Source organism: Grammomys surdaster, unplaced genomic scaffold (assembly GCF_004785775.1).
Source record: "Grammomys surdaster isolate TR1022 unplaced genomic scaffold, NIH_TR_1.0 126906, whole genome shotgun sequence".
In the NCBI taxonomy this organism is placed as follows: Eukaryota; Metazoa; Chordata; class Mammalia; order Rodentia; family Muridae; genus Grammomys; species Grammomys surdaster.
This window is the reverse complement of record NW_021621692.1, coordinates 1,248,435-1,270,507: the sequence shown is the minus strand read 5'-3', so window position 1 is coordinate 1,270,507 and position 22,073 is coordinate 1,248,435. Positions and strand designations below refer to the sequence as shown.

Below are 22,073 nucleotides of genomic sequence, written 5' to 3'. Positions count from 1 at the left end.
TACTGCCTAGAGTGACTATGTGCAGTACTGCCTAGAGTGACTATGTGTAGTACTGCCTAGAGTGACTATGTGCAGTACTGCCTAGAGTGACTATGTTCAGTACTGCCTAGAGTGACTATGTTCAGTACTGCCTAGAGTAACTATGTGTAGTACTGCCTAGAGTGATTGTGTGCAGTCTTTCAGGGGTCAACAGTACTTGAAAAAGAAAAGGAAAGGGAAAAGAGAAGTAGAGTTGGACAGAATCACATGACTCTTACATTCCAGCCTGGCATTACTGGAAGAGCTCAGGGAACAACAATAGTTGCTGTGATGGACAGCAGGTCACATTTAGTACCTGATAAATATCTAAACATTTAAAAAGAACATTCAGGAGTGTGACTTGAATATAATCCAAGCCAAATGTGTAAATATTATAGTGATATTTATTTATGAACTTACTTCTACTAAAATATTAACCTAGAAAATACATCATCACTTATTAAAGAGAGACTATGAAGTCTAAATACTATTAGACAACAGTTTAGAGGAAATGTGCACCTCATTCTAAACTTAAGAAACTTCAGAGGTCCAGCCCAAATATCCCTATAGTACATGGTATGTGACAGTGTACAAGACTGTTCTATCACTGTATTGAATTCCTATGAAAGGGGATAACCCAGAGAATCCCTCCATAAAAGTCAAGGGGAAAGTTAGATAATTCCTTAGCAGTGCTTAAGACACAGCATAATATTAAAACTGCTGCTCTAAGTCTGAAGCGTACACCCATGCCCACCACCTTGCAGAGATGAAACACCAGAGCAGGCACAGTGGGGTTGAACTCTGCACTTGAGGCCTAACTACAGTCCTCCCAGACACTCCTCACCTTCTCCAGAGTCATCTCGGTTTCAGCAGCATGCGTCTTCTTCAGCTCCATTTTCACCCTCTCGGACTCAGCCTTCAGCTTCTTGACAGCAGTCTCATGGTCCCTTGCAGCCCTCTGTTTTTCCTCTTCCCGAAGAAGACCAAGTTCTACCAACTGCTGCTTCCGCTGAGAGTTCACATTAATCAGCTCTTCCCTCAACTTTTGAACCTGGGCCTCCATGTCAGCAATAACCTAGTGTGGAGAGATGGGCAAAGATACAAACAGGGATGTCACAAAGGAACCGCGCCACAGGCCGATGAGTACACATGCTAAACGTTCACTTGTCCTTCATGTCCCCACCCAGGGCCTTAGTTGTCTGTGTCCTTCTGTCCTGTTCCCACTTAGGGGTAAACACCATGTGGCAGAGGGACATTTTCCCATAGCCACCATCACACTGTCTAACTTCACCTGGCCATAATATGTATGTTGTGCTATGGTGAGTATTCTTCTGAAGCCTGCTTCTTTAATATTCAACATCAAGTTCTGAGAACTCACCTAATGTCCTCTACTGGGCCTTTGTTTTTCTATCACTGATTTTGTTGTATCCTCTATTTTCTTGTTTTCTTTTGTATCCTTTCTTCCAATTCTTTTTAATTTGATATTTCATTTATTTACATTTCAAATGTTATCGCCTTTCCCAGTTTCCCCTCCAGAAACCCACTAACCCATCCTCCTTCCCCCTAACCTACCTACCCACTCCTTCTTCCCCACCCTGGCATTTCCCTACACTGGGGCATAGAGTCTTCACAGGACCAAGGGCCTCTCCTCCCATTGATGTCTGACAAGGCCATCCTCTGCTACATATGTTACTGTAGCCCTGGGTCCTTCCATGTGTACTCTTTGGTTGGTGGTTTGGTCCCTGGGAGCTCTGGAGAGTCTGTTTTTTTGAATATGTAACTAATTTTTATCCTTTCTTTCCTGATTTATACATTTGAAATTGTGTTCCATCTGTTAACTATAAATATATAATATTTTTATGATCATTTAGTTCAACAAACATTTAACTTCCAGTCTTCTTTTCTTTGACTTGTGAATCATTCAGATGTATGCTTCTTAGCTCTAAAATGTATGGAACCTAAGTTTCGTAAGGCTGCTGCAGCAAAGTACCACAGACTAGATGATTTAAAAGAACACCAATGGGAGGCTGGAGGAAGGTTAGCGGTGAAGAGCACTGTGCTGCTCACACAGAGAACGCAGGTTTGGGTCCCAGCACCCATATGGCACCTTACAACTGTTGTTTAATTAGTTTACATATTTCTAAGTATTTGCCTTATTATTAAAATATTTTTGTACATTTTATACCTTCTACATTTTGTCTTTTTGTCTAAATCAATCCATATTTTCCTCCATCACCTTCCCTGTCCTCGCTCACCTGGAAGTCATGTACTGCATTCCCTGTCTGTCCTGCCAGTAGGAAGAGGCCTGGTCCCTCACTTCTCTGCCCTCACATAACCAGCATCCTGTTGCCCTCCATGGCATGCTTTAAGTTCTTTCAAAGAGGTTCATCCCCAGCCCGTGCAGCATTTACTTATCTGAGAGCCTCTGACTGGGTGGGGTTGAAAAGACGGCTGTGAGCACTTTGAAGGGGCTTTGATTCATCTCTGCCTGCTTCCCAGGTCTGCTCTTCGTCTCCACTGTTCAGTGGGCTCTTTATTTTTTCTTAAGTGTCCACATCCCTTGTGATTTTGAGTAGACTTGTTACCATCTAAAGCTCTGTGGAATCTTTGACAAATACTGCAAGTATTACAGGAACTTGGCTCTTTTCTATGTCCCATGCTATAGAGAACCTAGTACACCACCCTTCTCAGAATACTGCCTACACAACTTCACTTAGATTTTCCTGTTCTTTTGTTTCTCTTAAAACCTTCCATATTCCTCATTTGTCAGGCTCCGTAAGAGAACTGGCTTGTATCTCTGAACTTTTCAATGGTAGACACAGACTCACTGTTAAAAACTAAATAGAATCATCTTTTTCTTTTTGGACAGGGCAACATGTAGTCTAGACTAAACTCAAACTCATTATGTATCCAAGGCTGGTCCTGAACTCCTAATCTTTCTGCCTCTGCCTTTTGAGGGCTTGTATTACAGACAAGGTCTAACACACCTGGCCTAAGATGTAGTACTTCTGTTTCTGGTTTACTGATGTCTAACTCAACTACAAACTATGGGCACAGACCTTTGGTGCATCAAATTTATGCACGTTGATGGTCTAAGTGATTCCTAACCAAAAGCCCAGACTCTCATGAATGCTCTAACCCTGTGCCCCATGAGAGTAGGGAAAAAACAAAACTAATATCACCAAACACAATATGTACCCATTTAAAAAATACTTTCATAGTGAAGCTTCCTTTCACCCTTTGCTTATAGATTCTGTCTTGATTCAGAGTTTCCTCTTTGACTATCCTAATTAATGAAACTGCGTATGGATACAACAAAAATGTCTTCTTAAAAAGACCAGCCTGCCTGTACTTTCTGCCCTACTGATCCACGTTTGTTTCTGTGTTGGTCCTATGCTGTTTTTGTTACTTTGGCTCCATAATGTTCCTTGAAATCAAGTAGAGTGAAACCTCCAGTTTTATTTATTTTTGTCTAGTAGTGTTTTGGCTGCTCCATCTTTTGTGGTTCCAAATAAATTTTAAAATGGGAAAGGAGAATATGAGCAAAGAAAATTATATATGTATATTTATAAAATAATAAAGAAAATTTATTATATAAAATGTAATGGTAAAAGTAAAAAAATTAATTTCTACTATTAGCCATAAATGCAGCATTTCCCAAAATATCACAGGAACTGTCTTATTTATGACATCATAGTTAAAACAAGCATTGTAAAATCCAGTTTTCAACTGATTAGAAAACCCAAAATGACAGCAGTGCAAAATATTATTACCATGCTAAGAAACAGCAGAAAGCTAGGGATAGCAAGATGGCTTGGTGGATAAAGTCCTTGTTGCACAAGCCTGATGTTCCGAGTTTAATTCCCAGAATCCATGTAATACAAAGAGAATCAACACCTAAATTATCCTCTGACTCCACATGCAGACTGTGGCATAGGTGTACTCAAGTATACACACCAGATACTCAGAGACCCAAAAAAAAAAAAAAAAGAAGGAAGAAGGAAGAGGAGGAAGGAGGAGGAGAAAAGCAGAAGCAGCAGAAGAACAAGATGAACAGGAAATGGCAGCAGCAGCAGGCTAAGTGAGAGACGTAAGACTGTGAAAGCCAGAGACTGGAAAGGACTTCTACAAACCAGGTCTTCTGGATCTGCCTACCATGTGCTTGCACTCACAGGAGCTGTGCTTGCTTGAACAAGATCTGCACAAGACCAGGCAAGTTTACAAGATCAGACAATCAAAATTCCAGCATGAAAGCTTAAGTGGTTTGGTAGCTGATGGCTGCCAGGGAAGGGAGGTTTAGTTTACTTCATGAAAATGGCTCCTGGTAGGTTGCCTGTACTCCAATGGATGGCCCTATACTCAAGTGCACATGTGCAGCACTAACTGAGATCAGTTTGTTATTAAAAGAAAAAACGAGGACATGAAGTTGGCAAGGGGTTGTGGAGAAGGGTCTGAGATCTGAGAGGAATTGGAGGGAGGAAATGGGGTGGATCTATGAGTTATGTCTTGGGTATTGTGAGATTTTGGGCTAATATCCACTTATCAATGAATGAATACCATGTGTTTTCTTTTGTGACTGGGTTACCTCACTCAGGATGATATTTTCTAGTTCCTCCATTTGGATAGGGAGCTCTTTAAAGCCTTTTGTGTCTAGAAGTGTGTCTAGTGTGTCTGGTGTTCAGTCTGGTGTTCTCACCTATTTACATCTAACTGAATGACCATTCTTCTTGTTGTAATGTCCTTTGTGTTGCCACTTGCACTAGAGTGAGCAAGGAGCAGGGTCAGCAGGCCAGTTAGTGATGACAATCCTACATGCAGAATGACCGGGGGCACAGTATATTAGTATCTATCAATGAATTACTACAAAGACTCTATCAAATAATCCGTGCAATCTCAATACTCAAAACTAGCAGTTGTCATTTAATATGTAGCAATACTAAAGCTGTAAATGATGAAAACAATGACTATAACATTTTGGTTGACAGTGGGATATAGTTATTTTGATTACAAATACTTCTTTTTTATTAATCATTCCATTCGCTTACATCTCAAATGATATCCCACTTCCTGGTTACTCCTCCACCAACCCCCATCCCACATCTGCCCCCCTCCCCTTTGCCTGTATGAGAGTGCTCCCGCAACCACCCACAGTCTCCTTCCCCACTGCTCCAGCATCCTCCTACTCTGGGGCATCAAACCTCCCCCAGATCAAGGGCCTCCCCTCTCATTGCTGTCAGGCAAGGCCATCTTCTGCTACATGTGTATTTGGAGCCATGGATCCCTCTAAGTGCATTCCTTGGTTGTTGGTCTAGACTTTGGGAGAACTGGGTCAGGCCAGCCTATGTTGTTCTTCCAATGGGGTTATAATCCCCCTCCACTCTTCCAGTCCTCTGCCAGCTCCCCCACCAGGTTCCCTGAGTTCAGTCTGATGGTTGACCATATCTGCATTGGTCAGTTGCTGGCCAAACCTCCCAAGGAAGCACCACATGAGGTTCCTGTCAGCAAGCGCCTTTTGACCATGGCAACAGTGTTGGGTTTGGTGTCTGCAGACATGATGTATCCCCAGCTGGGGCCATCCCCAGCTGGCTCTTCCTTCAGTCTCTGTTCCATTTTTTTGTCCCCGTTCTTCCTTTGGACAGGAACATTTCTGGGTTAAAAAACTTTGAGATGGATCGGTGGCCCCATCCCTCCACCAGGGGCCATGCCTATCTCCTAGAGGTGATCCTAAATATATTTTTAATTAATTATTCTATTTACTTACATCCCAAATGTTGCCTCCCCAGAACCCGACATATACAAGGGTGGATGCTCACAGTTAACCATCAAACTGGTGACCGGGTCCCCAGTGGAGGAGTTAGAAGACTGAAGGAGTTGAAGGGGGTTTCTGAGGGCGGGGAATGGGGAAAGGGAATAACATCTGAAATGTAGATGAAGTATCCAATAAAAAAAAACAAAAAAAGAAAAACAAACAAAAACCCCAGATAATGGAACTGGCTACTACAGTCGAATAGTTGAGACTTTTTAAGCAACAATATAACATTACCTATATTACAGGGATTCCTTATAATTGTTAAGGATAAGGGACTGTCGAAGGAGCCCATGAAACTTTAAAACAATAGCTTCATAAAATAAAAAAGGGGGAGATAGACTTGCGGTCTGGGCCCGAGCACAGAGCAGGTCACAGGCAGCAGCTCAGCACCCAACCCCAGAAAACCGAGAGGAACTCCCAGGAGCTTTAACTCAGGCAGCATCCCAGGTAAGGAAAAAGCAGCACTTGCCCCAAACAGGGAGCAACCAGGACCCACTGGGACCCAGGAATTGACTACTGGCCTGGGGCGCGGGTTCCTTCCGGTCTGAGCCCAAGCAAATCCCGGGAGTCAGCTCTGCACCCAATCTCTCAGAACCCAGAGGAAGTGGGGCACTCAGGAGGTCTACCCCAAGCAGTATCTTAGGCTAGAAGGCTGCAATACTTGCCCCAACCAGGGAGCAACCGGGACCCACTGGGACCCAGGAATCCACTCCTGACCCAGAGCCCGGGCCCCCTTCTGGTTTCCACCTGAGCACGGAGCACATCTTGAGCCTCAGCTCTAACCCCAGCAGCAAAACCCATCCCAAACAATTCTGACACAACCTAGATAATAGAAAAGACAGGCCCCAGTCAGAGACAGCACAGCTAGCACAAAGGCGATCCAGATGGCAAAAGGCAAGCACAAGAACACAAGCACCAGCAACCCAAGGTACTTGACATCATCAGAACCTAGTTCTCCCACATTAGAGAGTCCCGAATTCCCCATATCACCAGGAAAGCAAGAACCAGATCTAAAATCACTTCTAATGATGATGCTAGAGGACTATAAGAAGGAAATAAATAACACTATCAAAAAACTTGAGAACACAGGTAAACAGGATGAAGTCCTTAAAGAAACACAAAATCCTTTAAAGAATTACAAGAAAACACAAACAAACAGATGAAGGAATTGAACAAAACCATCCAGAACATAAAAATGGAAGTAGAAACAGTAAAGAAATCACAAAGGGAGACTACCCTGGAGATAGAAAACCTAAGAAAGAAATCAGGAGTCATAGACACAAGCATCACCAACAGAATACAAGAGATAGAAGAAAAGAATCTCAGGTGCAGAAGATACCTTAGAAAATATTGACACAACTGTCAAAGAAAACGCAAAATCCAAAAAGTTCTTAACACAAAGCATCCAGGAAATCCAGGACACAATGAGAAGACCAAACCTAAGGATAATAGGTATAGATGAGAGTGAAGATTCCCAACTTAAAGGGCCAGTAAATATCTTCAACGAAATTATTGAGGAAAACTTCCCTAACCTAAGGAATGAGATGCCCATAATCACACAAGAAGCCTACAGAACGCCAAACAGACTAGATCAAAAAAGAAATACCTCCCCTCACATAATAATCAAGACACAAAATGCACAAAACAAAGAAAGAATTTTAAAAGCAGTAAGGGAAAAAGGCCAAGTAACATATAAAGGCAAACCTATCAGAATTACACCTGACTTCTCAACAGATACTATAAAAGCCAGAAGATCCTGGACAAATATCATACAGACCCTAAGAGAACATAAATGCCACCCCAGGCTACTTTACCCAGCAAAACTCTCAGTTACCATAGACGGAGAAACCAAGATATTCCATGACAAAACCGAATTTACACAGTATCTTCCCACAAATCTGGCACTACAAAGGATAATAGCAGGAAAGCTCCAATACAAGGAGGGCAATCATACCCTAGAAAGAGCAAGAAAATAATCCTTTTCCATCAAACCCAAAAGAAGATAACCACACAAACGATGTTTCCACTATTAGCAAAAATGACAGGAAGCAACAACACCCTCTCCTTAATATCTCTTAACATCAATGGACTCAATTCCCCAATAAAAAGGCATAGGCTAACGGACTGGATATGCAAACAGGACCCAGCTTTTTGCTGCTTACAGGAAACCCACCTCAGCAACAAAGACAGACACTACCTTAGAGTAAAAAGTTGGAAAACATTTTTTCAAGTAAATGGCCCTAAGAAACAAGCGGGAGTAGCCATTCTAATATCGAATAAAATCGACTTCCAACTTAAAGCTATCAAAAAGGATAAGGAAGGACATTTCATACTTGTCAAAGGAAAAATCAACCAACATGAATTCTCAATTCTGAATATCTATGCGCCAAATACAAGAGCACCCACTTTCATAAAAGAAACCTTACTAAAGCTCAAAGCACACATTGCACCTCACACAATAATAGTGGGAGACTTCAACACCCCACTCTCAGCAATGGATAGATCATGGAAACAGAAACTAAATAGAGATACAGTGAAACTAACAAAAGTTATGAACCAAATGGACTTAACAGATATCTATAGAACATTTCACCCTAAAGCAAAAGAATATACCTTTTTCTCAGCACCTCATGGTACCTTCTCCAAAATAGGCCATAACTGGGCACAAGACAGGCCTCAACAGATATAAAAAAATTGAAATAATCCCCTGCATCCTATCAGATCACCATGGCCTAAGGCTGGTCTTCAAAAATGACAAAGACAATGGAAAGCCCACATTCACATGGAAACTGAACAACACCCTACTCCTTGATAATCTGGTAAGAGAAGAAATAAAGAAATTAAAAACTTTTTAGAATTTAATGGAAATGATGACACATCATACCAAAATCTATGGGATACAATGAAAGCAGTGCTAAGAGGAAAATTCATAGCTCTAAGTGCCTACAAAAAGAACCTGGAGGGAGCATACACTAGCAGCTTGACAAGGCACCTGAAAGACCTAGAACAAAAAGAAGCTAATACACCCAAGAGGAGTAGATGGCAGGAAATAATCAAACTCAGGGCTGAAATCAACCAAATAGAAACAAAAAGAACTATCCAAAGAATCAATAAAACCAGGAGCTGGTTCTTTGAGGAAATCAACAAGATAGATAAACCCTTAGCTAGACTAATCAGAGGGCAGAGAGACAGTATCCAAATTAATAAAATCAGAACTCTAAAGGGTGACATAACAACAGAAACCGAGGAAATTTAAAAAAATCATCAGATCCTACTACAAAAGCCTATACTCAACAAAATTGGAAAATTTGGGTGAAATGGACAATTTTCTAGACAAATACCAGTTACCAATGTATTTCAGGACCAGATAAACCATCTAAACCGTTCCATAACCCCCAAAAGAAATAGAAGCAGTCATTAAAAGTCTCCCTACAAAGAAAAGTCCGGGACCAGACAGTTTTAGTGCAGAATTCTATCAGACCTTCAAGGAAGACCTAATTCCAATTCTCTTCAAACTATTCCACAAAATAGAAACAGAAGGTACACTACCCAATTCGTTCTATGAAGCCACAATTACACTCATACCTAAACCACACAAAGACCTAACAAAGAAAGAGAACTTCAGACCAATCTCCCTTATGAACATTGATGCAAAATTACTCAATAAAATTCTAGCAAACCGAATCCAAGAACACATCAAAACAATCATCCATCACGATCAAGTAGGCTTTATCCCAGGAATGGAGGGTTGGTTCAATATGGAAATCCATCAATGTAATCCACTATATAAACAAACTCAAAGAAAAAAAACCACATGATCATATCACTAGATGCTAAGAAAGCATTTGACAAAATTCAACACTCCTTCATGATAAAAGTCTTGGAAAGATCAGGAATTCAAGGTCCATACCTAAACATAGTAAAAGCAATATACAGCAAACCAGTAGCCAGCATCAAACTAAATGGAGAGAAACTTGAAGCAATCCCACTAAAATCAGGGACTAGGCAAGGCTGCCCACTCTCCCCCTACCTATTCAATATAGTACTGGAAGTCCTAGCCAGAGCAATTAGGCAACACAAGGAGGTCAAAGGATACAAATTGGAAAGGAAGAAGTCAAAATCTCACTATTTGCAGATGATATGATAGTATACTTAAGTGACCCCAAAACTTCCACCAGAGAACTTCTAAACCTGATAAACAAGCAAAGTGGCTGGATGTAAAATTGACTTGAGCAAATCAGTTGCCTTCCTCTTCTCAAAAGATAAACTGGCTGAGAATGAAATTATGGAAATGACACCCTTCACAATAGTCACAGATAATATAAAATACCTTGATGTGAACCTAACCAAGCAAGTAAAAGACCTGTATCACAAGAACTTCAAGCCCCTGAAGAAAGAAATCGAAGCAGATCTCAGAAGATGGAAAGATCTCCCATGCTCATGGATTGGAAGGATTAATATAGTAAAAATGGCTAATTTGCCAAAAGCCATCTACATATTTAATGCAATACCTATCAAAATTCCCAGTCAATTCTTCACAGAGATAGAAAGAGCAATCTTAAAATTCAATTGGAATAACAAAAAACCCAGGATTTCGAAAACTACTCTCAGCAATAAAAGAACTTCTGGGCGAATCACCATCCCTGACTTCAAGCTGTACTACAAAGCAATAGTGGTAAAAACTGTGTGGTATTGGAACAGAGACAAGCAGAATGGAATCAATCAAAATCAATGGAATAGAATAGAAGACCCAGAAATGAACCCCCATACCTATGGTCACCTGATCTTTGACAAAGGAGCTAAAACCATCGAGTGGAAAAAAGACAGCATTTTCAACAACTGGTGCTGGTCCAACTGGAGGTCAGCCTGTAGAAAAATGCAAATTGATCCATACTTATCTCCTTGTACAAAGCTTAATTCCAAGTGGATCAAGGACCTCCATGTAAAACCAGCCACACTGAAACTAATAGAAGAGAAACTGGGGAAAAGCCTGGAACAAATAGGCACAGGAGAAAAGTTCCTGAACAAAACACCAATGGCCTGTGCTCTAAGACCAAGAATTGACATATGGGACCTCATAAAACTGCAAAGCTTCTGTAAAGCAAAGGACACAGTCAATAGGACAGAGTGGCAACCAACAGACTGGGAAAAGATCTTCACCAACCCTACATCTGATAAAGGGCTAATATCCAAGGTATACAAAGAACTGAAGAAATCAGACTCTAGACAATCAAAGAACCCTATTAAAAAATGGAGCACAGAGCTGAACAAAGAATTCTCAACTGAGGAAGCTTGAATGGTTGAGAAGCACCTAAAGAAGTGTTCAGCATCCCTAGTCATCAGGGAAATGCAAATGAAAACAACATTGAGATTCCACCTCACACCAGTCAGAATGGCTAAGATCAAAAACACAGGTGACAGCACATGTTGGCAAGGATGTGGAGAAAGAGGAACACTCCTTCACTGTTGGTGGGATTGTAAACTGGTACAACCACTATGGAAAGCAGTCTGGTGGTATCTCAGAAAATTGAACATAGTGTTACCTGAGGACCCAGTTATACCACTCCTGGGCATATACTCAAAAGACGTTTCAACATACAACAGGGACACATGCTCCACCATGTTCATAGCAGCCTTATTTATAATAGCCAGAAGTTGGAAAGAACCCAGATGCCCTTCAACAAAAGAATGGATGCAGAAAATGTGGTACATTTATACAATGGAGTACTACTCAGCTATTAAAAACAAGGAGGTCATGAAATTCTTAGGCAAATGGATGGAGCTGGAAAATATCATCTTGAGTGAGGTGACCCAATCTCAAAAGAACATACATGGCATGCACTCACTGATAAGTGGATATTAGCCCAAAAGCTCACAACTTCTAAGAAACTACGTATAGACCATATAAAACTCACATAGAAGAAGGAAGACCAAAGTGTGGACGCTTTGGTCCTTTCTAGAAGGATTATCAAAAGTTTCAACCAGAGCTCCTAAAGTCTAAACCGCCAGCCAGAGAGCACAAAGGGAGGGACTCATGCACCTGTATAGGGAATTGAGGGTGACCTTGTTAGACTTCAGTGAAAGTGGAGGGCCATGGTCCCCAAAAGTTTGGATCCCCTACTGTGTGGGAATTCAAGAGCAGGGAGATGGGACTGGGAGGATGTTTGGAGCACATCCCCACAAAAATTAGGAGGAGGGGGTATGGTATAAGGGGTTTTGGGGGAGAATGGGAGTGGAGATAACATTGAAAGGTAAATACGTATAATATCCAATTTAAAAAAAAACACAGAGATAAAGGGTCTAAAAAAATAAAAGAGAGAGGGAATTTACTTATTTTAAATTACTTTCAAAAGTTTCTAAGAGTTGATAATTGGCTAAGATCTTATTTTAAGCACTCCACAAAAGAATTTAAGACTCTGTTCAATATTCTCAAGAGAGATGTAAATCCTAATTTTCCTCAACAATTAATTGACAAAAGAGAGGTAACCTAACAAAAAAGTAGAAGAAGGTATTACTAATCAATATATTATATAGTCTGATTAGTTGTCGGCGGTGGTATAACAGTCCTTTGACAAAAGATTATTAATATAGATTTATATATTCTTAAATAGGGTCTTCATGACTCTCTGAGTGCGGAAGGAGCGACTGTTGGTGCTTCTGCCCTGATTTTACAAGAACTCTGGAAAATTGGCTTTTAAAACAAAAGAGGGGGAACGGTACCCCCTCAGAAGGAGTCCTCCTGAAATACTCTCCATCATGCCTTGTTCACTTTTATCTCTCTAAAGCTGAAAGCTCATGGCAAATCTGCTGCTGACTGCCTCTGGCACCACCGAGACCAACAAAACTTTGCCACAGATATGGGGAAGGACCCTCTTACCCTTAAAGGGAATGGCCCAGACCCAGTTCCCTTATGGGGCCGAGGATTGATATGCCTGTCTGACACCACAGAAGGCACAGCTAACTGGCTACCAAAAAGATTAATAAAAAAAAATAGATACCCCCACAAAGCCAGGCCAAACCATAAATACGATAAATAACAATTTACATCCAGGGAAGAGAAATCTCCCTGAGAATTCCCTTCTTTTTCCTTTCCAGGTAAAAATGAATCACCCGTGATGTCTGCTGTTAGAAGTTCTAATCCAGATGCTGGCCTCCGAACTTACACTACTCAGACCTTTGAAGGACCACTGACAAGAACATCAAACAGCTAGAGATTGACATCACTAATCTGAAGAAATCCCTCGTTTCACTGTCTGAAGAGACCTCCAAAAATCGCAAGGATCCTTATTGGACTTGATTTACTCTGTTACAATAGAAAAGGCTGTGTACATCTCTTGACTGTGTACAGCTCTTAAAGAAGAAGGTTGCCTTTACATAGACAAGACAAGGAGGGTTAAAGAGAGCACGAAACAGGTAGTGAAGGCCCTAAGAAAAATCAGAGAGAGAAAGAGACAGATGAAGGCTGGTACAAGAATTGATTTGCAGCCTCTCCAAGGTTGTCAACCCTATTTCCTCCCATCTTGGGACCATTATTTGGGTTTTTTTTGCTTTTTTCTGCTGGTCCCTGGCTCTCAAATAGGCAGACTAACTCTGTGATACAACGGATAAATAATTTGGTAGCAAAACCTACTCAGATACATTATCATAAGTTAGCTATGGAGGACTACGAGACTCAAGATGAGGTTGTTACTTTATACAGGGTGTTTCCAAAACCCACCTCCACCCAACCTAAAAGGGGGGACTTCTGCCGCTAGACCAAGCAGAGAGGGGCCACCCAGAACCCCCTGTGACAGGCGATCTGAATTCTTGCTTAGGCTGCGAGGCTAAGCACTGCAAGGGAATATAAATAAAAGATAAAAATATCTATCTGGGTTCCCTGAGGGACAAGCCTGACTGTATAGGGGTTGATGTCAAAAGTATCCCCTCTCCAGGAAAAAGGCATAGGGACGGGTATGGCCCTCATGCCTCACTGGACAACGACAGGGGGACTGGAGCCATTACAAGGTCTCCTTCAAATACTGGAGGTCAGGCCTCTATCCCCGCCTTCACAAGTTTAGATCTGCCACAGCCCTTCTATAATTAGAGAAGGGAGGAGATGTCAGGGGCAGCCCTGCTTACACACTGAAGGCCTAAAATCAGCCAAAGGCCTAAAATCAGCAATAGGCCTGTCATACATGTATACTAACACCAAGTCTTGGGTCTCAGTGGAAAAACATTGAAACAGATGGCTATAAGCTAATGTAAACAGGCAGCTTTTGTGGAAATTTACAAGCCTGAGTAGTCATAGACCTTGTAAATAGGTAGCCTGGGCAGACAATACCTACTTAGATAAGGACAAGCGAGTTATAGGCAGAATCATAGTGACTTGTCCCCTGAAACTTCACCCAGCCGGTACCCGGTTCTGATGATATCTGTATTCCTACTGATCACCCACACTCCAGTGTCATCCCCTTCCCCACATCCTGCCTTTTTGTGTTTATAACCCCTGTGTGAATGAATTACGATTTGAGAAAAAATAAATTATAAAATAAAATAAAAAAGAAAAAAGAAAAAAAGAAAAAAAAGGGGGGGGAGATATATCCCCAAATGCCACAAATTTATTTAAATCATGTTCTTTTTATTTAATTTTTTTTTTTAAATTTGGATGCCAAGGAACTTTCTGCTGAGTGTCTATGGCACTCTACAACTAGGCATACTTATGCATAGGTGAAAGGGAAAGATCCAGGCATGATCTAGATCAGGTATTAAATATGGGGAAGAGGGCATGTTTGTGTTTTTTCTGCAGGATGCTGAAGGAGCATGGTGGTCACCAGAGCAACGGGTGAGACATGCTGATGCCGGGACAAAGAATGATGCTGACCTGTATGCTTGCTGAGTGTCCTGACAATGGTGATTGGGAAGCTGTATTGGACATATGTTCCCAACCCACCATTGCTTACCTATACCCCTGATGGGACAAGCTGCCTCATCTCAAGTTTTTAGACCTTGTGGAACAGAGAATCAAAAAGAGAAGTTAAAATGACTCTTGTATTGTTCTTAAATGTGACCAGTTATTCAGACCCAATCATGGACTTGTCTAGAAATCAATCCAATATTGGAAATAACAGTCTTCATTTGGAAGTCTGGTTCTGGACATTTTCAGAGACATATGGAAATTATCTGCAGTTCTCTATGATTTTATGTTAGCAAGAGATAATGTTGGGACAGGATCTGGATTTCAAACAGGTGTTAGCACATGTGTTAAGGCTCTTTTAATTGTCAAGTTAAAAATACTTTTGTTTCTTCTACAGTATTTAATGTAAGTTGCATTGATTGTACACCTTCTAATTGTGTTTGTGCTTTGAAATCCAGCATGTCAGTTATGGAGGTCTATCAACCAGCTTTTGTTTTAGTGCCCTGAGTATAATAGAACCCTGGTATTCTAAACATAGCTTGCAAGTACTGGAAGAAATGAGTCAGGCTTTAAGTAGAAGTAAGAGGGTAGTGGGCTTGATTATTGCTGGTATAACAGCTTGAATTACATTAATTGCTAGCATCACTGATTCTGCAATTTCTGTGACATAAGTTAAAACAGCTACTTTTGTTAATCATTTAGCAAAAATGTTACTAATGTGTTGAATATACAAGAGGATTTAGATAGGCATTTGGAAGAATGGACTGATGCTCTTTATACTATTCAAATTATTGGAAGGAGGTTCAGAATTTAAGGGTAAGGAGCCATCGAATGTCATGCCAAATACCACTGGATTCATGTTAGTTCTAAAATTTACAGTGGTAGTCATTATAATTACAAAGAAGTTTAAAGACACTTGTAGAGTATTTGGCATAATTCTAACACCTCTCTGGATGTTTTAACATTACATAGTGAGCTTATTAATTTCAAGAATACTTCTCTGCTGAGTGTTGATGTGGTAGATACTGCTGATAAAATTACCCATGGCCTGAGGTCAGTATTTCTATTTTGGTCAAGCACCAAGAATGGCATATATAACTTGATCATGCTAGCCCTTTTTGTCCAGGGAACACTTTTATTCCTGCCCATTGTGCTAAAGCTTGTCTTTAACAACATCAACATATTGGTAGCTAAAATACATGGATAACTATAACCTGAAAATAGACCCCCAGACAGAGTTATTAAATTAACAGGCTGGCAAGCCAAGGACAGGTAAGATTCTGTACAGAACCTTACCAAACTAAGACATAAGTGCATTGCTTTGGGTAATACATTTTCCATGATGGGTAAGGAAGGCATTCTTGTCAGAATGACCTAAGATAGACTCAGTCTTGTTAATGAAATAAAAAAGGGGGAGAGGAGGAGAAGCTTTGGGGCTGCTTGGCAAGAATCTTACATGGGCCAAGGACAAGGAAATGGATTGCTTGGTAGGAATATGATATTGTCCAAGGATAAGGAAGTAGGCTTCAAGCAGGAATTGGACATTAGGCTAGAACAAAGAAGTAATTTCAGGTAGGAATCTAAATCTTAGGCTAGAACAAAGAAGTAACTTCAGTTAGGAATCTAAATCTTAGGCTAGAACAAAGAAGTAGGCTTCAGAAATGAAAATAACTTTGGGCTAGGACAGGGAAGTAGGCTCAGATATTTTGGTCATCCTGATAAGCCCTTAAAAACAGTGATCATGGGAGTGTTCACGTAATTGTGTTTAATAATTTGCTTGTTCTTTGACTATTTGTGTTTATTGTCTTGCTTGTTCCTTGACTATTTGGCATCTATTCTACTGCTAGACCTTCAACCTAGAACTGACCTTAATACATGCATGTAATAAAAATGGTATAAAAGCAAAAAGGAGGAGGGGGGATGGGATAGGGGGTTTTAGGGAGGGGAAATGGGATGACATCTGAAATGTAAATAAATAAAATATCCAATAAAAAAACAAACAAAAAAGCTCCCTGTCTCCATGTAACAAAGCAGAACTGGCTGTCCTGCCCAATCAAAACTGTGGAGCCCTCAGGAAGCTTGGCTCTATAGCTCCAGGACAGGAAGTACTTTCAAAGCAACAAAACAAACCCCAAGAAGCTCCCAAGTGCAATGAAGACATAAAAGTCATGGGTGTGTGGAAAAAAAGGATGCAGCCTGGGAAGAACACAGGAGGAAGCTGATGTGAGCCCCGTGGGCAAGTGTTTCTCCCTTCTGTTGTTAGAAGACAATCTACTCTTGTCATTTGTCTTAATGACAAGTATAGTTAGTCACATAATACATTTGTGAACAAATCATAAATCTAATTTGTCTTATGGTACATTACCAAAGTCATTTGCACAATAAATTTCCCCTCAAATTGTTTTAGAGAAGTGTCTAATCCACTCCCAGTGTAACCCACAGTACACATGTAATCTGTTCACTCCACAGCTCCTTAGTGTGCTGCATCAAGGATGTTTTATTAGCTGACTAGGCATGTGATGCTGAATTAGAAAATGGTGTATTTAATTGCTGACAATATGGACACACATACACTAGCTTAAGTTTAATGGTGATTTTCAAATGGAATGCCTGTCCTGAAAATCGATCAACTAATCATAGAAGAAATGAAATGGTAAGAGAAAAGGTAAGGGAGAGGGTGTGGTCCCTTATGTCAGCATGTGTTGGTAACTTGACTGATTTGAGCACCAAAATCAGTTGCTTTTGTGTTGCCTACTGTAAATAATAACCCATTAGATTTCATCTATATGCCTGATATAAAAGAACTGATTACCGAAAATTTCATAGCCAGGGGATGGGGAGATGACTCAATGGTTAAAAGCATTGGCGGAGGACCCAGTTTTGTTTCTCAGCACCTACATGGCAGTTCACAACTCTTGGTACCTCAGAAGCAGGGGATCTGACACCGTCTTCTGGCTTCCACAGCGCCATATAAGGGGCACACACATATACTCAGAAAAAAACTAATAATTCAAAAATTTTCACAGGTTACTCAAAGCTGTGTCTATAATAGAAACATCATAACAGCTACTTTCAAATTGACTTTCAGTTATAGCTAAAAACATTCCAACAGTTTCTTTAGAAGGCTAGTGATTCTCAAAACCACATGGAATCTCACAAATTCTGGCAACAGAAAGGCAAGGTTCGAACATGCTAGAGATGATTGTGAATTGCCAGGATCACGGTCAAACTAGCCACAAATAACATTTATAAATATACTTCATAAAAATACAATGTAACTTAAATGAGGACATGCTGTTAACAAATTGGATTATTTTCCAAGTTAAAAAATTATTTTTCATACCTTCCTGGTATAAAGGCATACCAACAACATCCTGATATGTGAAGCTAAATTTGTAATCTGTGTAATCTTTTACGAAAGCTCATGAACAGGCATAAAAAGCTGAAGTCTTCCAATGACATTCCTTCAAATTATGTATAATTTACTACTCTTTTATATATAGATATATCTTATGTGAAATCAATCATGATAGGAGACTTCAAGAGAAAAAGTTTCCTAAAGAATTTTGAGGAGAAGAAAATAAAAACTGCACACATACCATAAGAGATAAGAAAGTACTGTGAGAGTTGTTCTGATGGGGAAGCAGTAACTTGTGCTGAATAGCCTCAGTGGACCTTAAGAGATAAAGACATGCCATCTGGAGATGGGGTTGTCACAGGACGTGTCATATATGGAAAGACTGAAGGGTATGAAAGAAACAGGACACCAAATGGAAGAGGAATGAATACATACTGAAAAAAATAGTGTAGCTATTTAAAGAATCTAGAATGTTATAATATGATTTAATATACTTGAGAGAGACAGAAAGGCCCACAGACTTAACAGTAGAATAGATGGGCATAATTTTAGAAGTAGAATTATAAGAGCTAAATGGATGCTGAAGGAAAAAAACACAAAGAGGAATACCAACTTCAGCCAATTTCATGATTTAGGTATTCTCAGGGTTCCTCAAAGAGTAAAGCAACTAAATCTTGCGTGAGACTTTTTGGCTGTTTCTTTGTTCATAGAAATAATTAAAACATGCAGGGCGGGGGGACAAAACAAACCAGGCACAGGCTGATGCTGTAAGCAGGGACAGGGACAAGGGCCAGAGAAAGGAAAGACATGGTGGACCGTACGACACATCAGCTGTGGCTCCAGAGCAAGCACCAGGTGTGGAGCACACAGCTGCCCTGGAGTGACCAGACAACCTTGGAACTGCTCAGGTGGTTAAGAGCAAGTGTGGAGTTGATATTCTCAGATGAAGCAAATATCGATTCCCCTAAGAGAAGCTTGTAAAGCTATTCCATCAAAACATCTTAGACTCATGGTTCGGGAACAATTAAACATACATTAAAAAGAACCAAGCTACAATCATCACATCTTTCATAAAAATTAGGGATTTATTAGATATAAATGGGCTGTGGACATAAAAGTAAAACACAAACCTTCAGAACAGAAGAGCTAGTGTATAGATCAGTGAGCACTGCTTCACATCACAAAGCCCTAAACTTGATCTTTATCACACACACACACACACACACACACACACACACACACACGTACCAAAGAAAAACATAGGAGGAAGTGTATCAGGCCTTGATAACTTGTTATTAGATACATCAACATAATCTATGAAATAAAAATAATGATACAAGGGACAATATTTTTAAAATTTAAATGGCTACACTGTGAAAGATATCTTAAAAGCATGACAAGATAATCCACAGTGCAAAGCAAGTGTAATGGAACTATTGGGAGAAAGGTCACACCCCACAGCTTCAGGGAAAGCTCATTCTGTAAACGTACTTAGATGTATTTATGAGGTTAAGGTATTGGTATCACAGAAATCAGCATCAGAGGGCTATCCTCTACTACGCTGCAACTGAATTAACTGCTGACCAATGATCAAATTATGGGAGCAAAAGGAAGATATGTACATATACAATTTACAACTAAAAGCACTCACTTTAACTAAGGGTTCAAGATAAAATTAAAAGGGAATGTAAAGTAGCTAGAATTGATCCGTGGAAAGACATTGTCCTTTTTACACTGGTACTATTTTAGATAGGAATGAAAGGGGTGGGTTCAGCAGGTCAGGGGTGAGTGGAAAGTATTTTACTATATCTATTTTTGTAGCTTACACATTCTGATTGATGTTACTTATTTCCTAACCCAAATGAATCCATAACATTTAAGTAAGATGTTTATAAATGACTGATAATTATAAAGTTCCCTATTAAATCTTAGAGGATGAAACTCAAACCAGGAAAATGAGTCTTGATGTGTTATTTATTTAAAATGCTAATTATTAATGGCATAGCAAAACAGATTAACAAGTTAGTTAAGGAGAACAAGTTTTGGTAATATTAACCAAGGAAATGAGAGGAAGGCATGAGCAAGCAACACTAGAGATAAAAATAAAGCGCTGACAAAGTCTCCTGCAAGAACACATACTCATAACTGAGATTACAAATAAGGACAGGATGTAGATTCATCAAAGTTGAAAGATTATAAAATATTATGCCAATAATTGGAGAATTGAGATGAAATAACACATTTCTTGCTACATACAAAATATTAAAATTAGAAACCTAAAGCTAAGCAAATTTAATTTAATTAAAAAATAAAATAGCACCTACAAATCTTTCCACAAAGAAAACACTGAGTTCATATAATCCATAGGTTGAGGTTTAAAAATTTTGATGGACCATATCACTCTACTTGTTATAAATTCATAAAACAGAAAAAGACAAAAGTATTCACAAATTAATTTAAATATCAATACAATATTGATAAAAGATGACATGGGCAGGAGGAGAAATAAAGCTACCAAGCAAAGTCACTTATGAATACAGGAATAAAATTATTTTAAAATAAATTACAGGAAGCCTAGCTTACTACTGTATAAAAATACAACATATAATCACTGAGTTTAGAGAATGTATAGACAGCTTAACACTTACAAAAATTTAGAACTGTCAGCTGGGTGGTGCATTCCTTTAATCCAAGTACTAGGGAGACAGAGGCAGGGGGATCTCTGTGAGTTTGAGGCCAGCCTGATCTACAAGGCAAGTACAAGACAGCCAGGGACACTCAGAGAGACCCTGTCTTGAAAAACAAAAACAAACAAACAAGCATACAAATTAGAATTGTCAATAGCATAAAATTTAAATAAAAAGAAAAAATGCTTGCAATATAAAAACTTATCAAAACTGACAAAATAAACAAACAAACAAAAAAAACCAAGCCAAAACAAAAAATCCACCCTGAAGATGTGAATCACCCTGCAAGCTTTCAGAGACTCATCTTTCAGGAACTCAATTTATAAAACTAGCTAACCTAGGCTTAAAAGCATAGCAATTAGAGTGCCCTGCAATGCACAGGTCACTATCTGTCCACAATATTCTTAGCAGACTGAATTCAATAATCTAACATTATTAAAACTGGATGGAGGCTGAATAGATGCAAAGTTGGTAAAGTGCTTACTCGGTAAGCACTGAGTTTTGATTCTAAGTGTCCACATAAACAGGGCAGCACAGTAGTGTGTGTCTATAATCTGAGTTCCGGGGAAGCAGGCGCTCCTAGAGGTAGTGGCCGGCCTGTCTTGCTGAGCTGATAAGCTGAGTCTCAAAAAACAAACAAACAAACAAACAAACAGCAAAACAACAAAAACACGTTGAAGAGAGGCTGAGAAAAACATTTGATATGATCTTCCTAACATCTACATGTAGAGGCACACATCTGCACATGCATCTGTGAACGAACACACACACACATGAGACGTAAGGCTGAAATCTCAAAAGTAACCTAAAGCATAATTTACTCTATTAATTCAATTCATTAAAGAAATCAGCATGAAATACTTCTGAATACATAGAAAAGCATCTGATTCAACTCACTGACATTTCCACAGTTATATTATTTCAATGAAAAATACTTTAAAAAGTTCAGTAACAGAAATTCTCAGCTAAGTAGGCATTGGAAAGAATGTTCTCAACCAACTAATAGGTATTATTCAAATTAGCAAATTTCATTCAGTGATTTTTGTGGGTAAAGCTTTGACATAGTCTTTAAAACCAAGAAGGAGCATTCAGCAGAGATGGCTCAGTGGTAAAGGGCAATATGCTCAAAGAGCAATAGTCTGTGGAGACGGCCTTAGTAATCCAGCATAATAAAAAATTAAATTAATCCTTAGAAGTAAGTACTCGAAAAGACTTATACAACTCTAAAAGGATAGTCCCAATGAAAGCCACCAAGGAAGAGCTAATAACTGTGGGCTAATCCTACAGTGAGGCAAGCCCACCAGTCCA

At 39.6% G+C, this 22,073-nt stretch overlaps 1 protein-coding gene across 2 annotated transcripts in view; it reads right to left on the bottom strand.

Annotated features, from left to right (window-relative positions):
* Cep112 (centrosomal protein 112) overlaps window positions 1-22,073 on the bottom strand; it is a 406,791-nt gene that overhangs the window by 173,661 nt on the left and 211,057 nt on the right. For both annotated transcript variants that reach the window (XM_028761272.1, XM_028761273.1), the window contains one exon: window positions 863-1,093. In XM_028761272.1, the coding sequence (XP_028617105.1) occupies window positions 863-1,093 (231 nt within the window). The remainder of the gene's footprint in view (window positions 1-862; window positions 1,094-22,073) is intronic.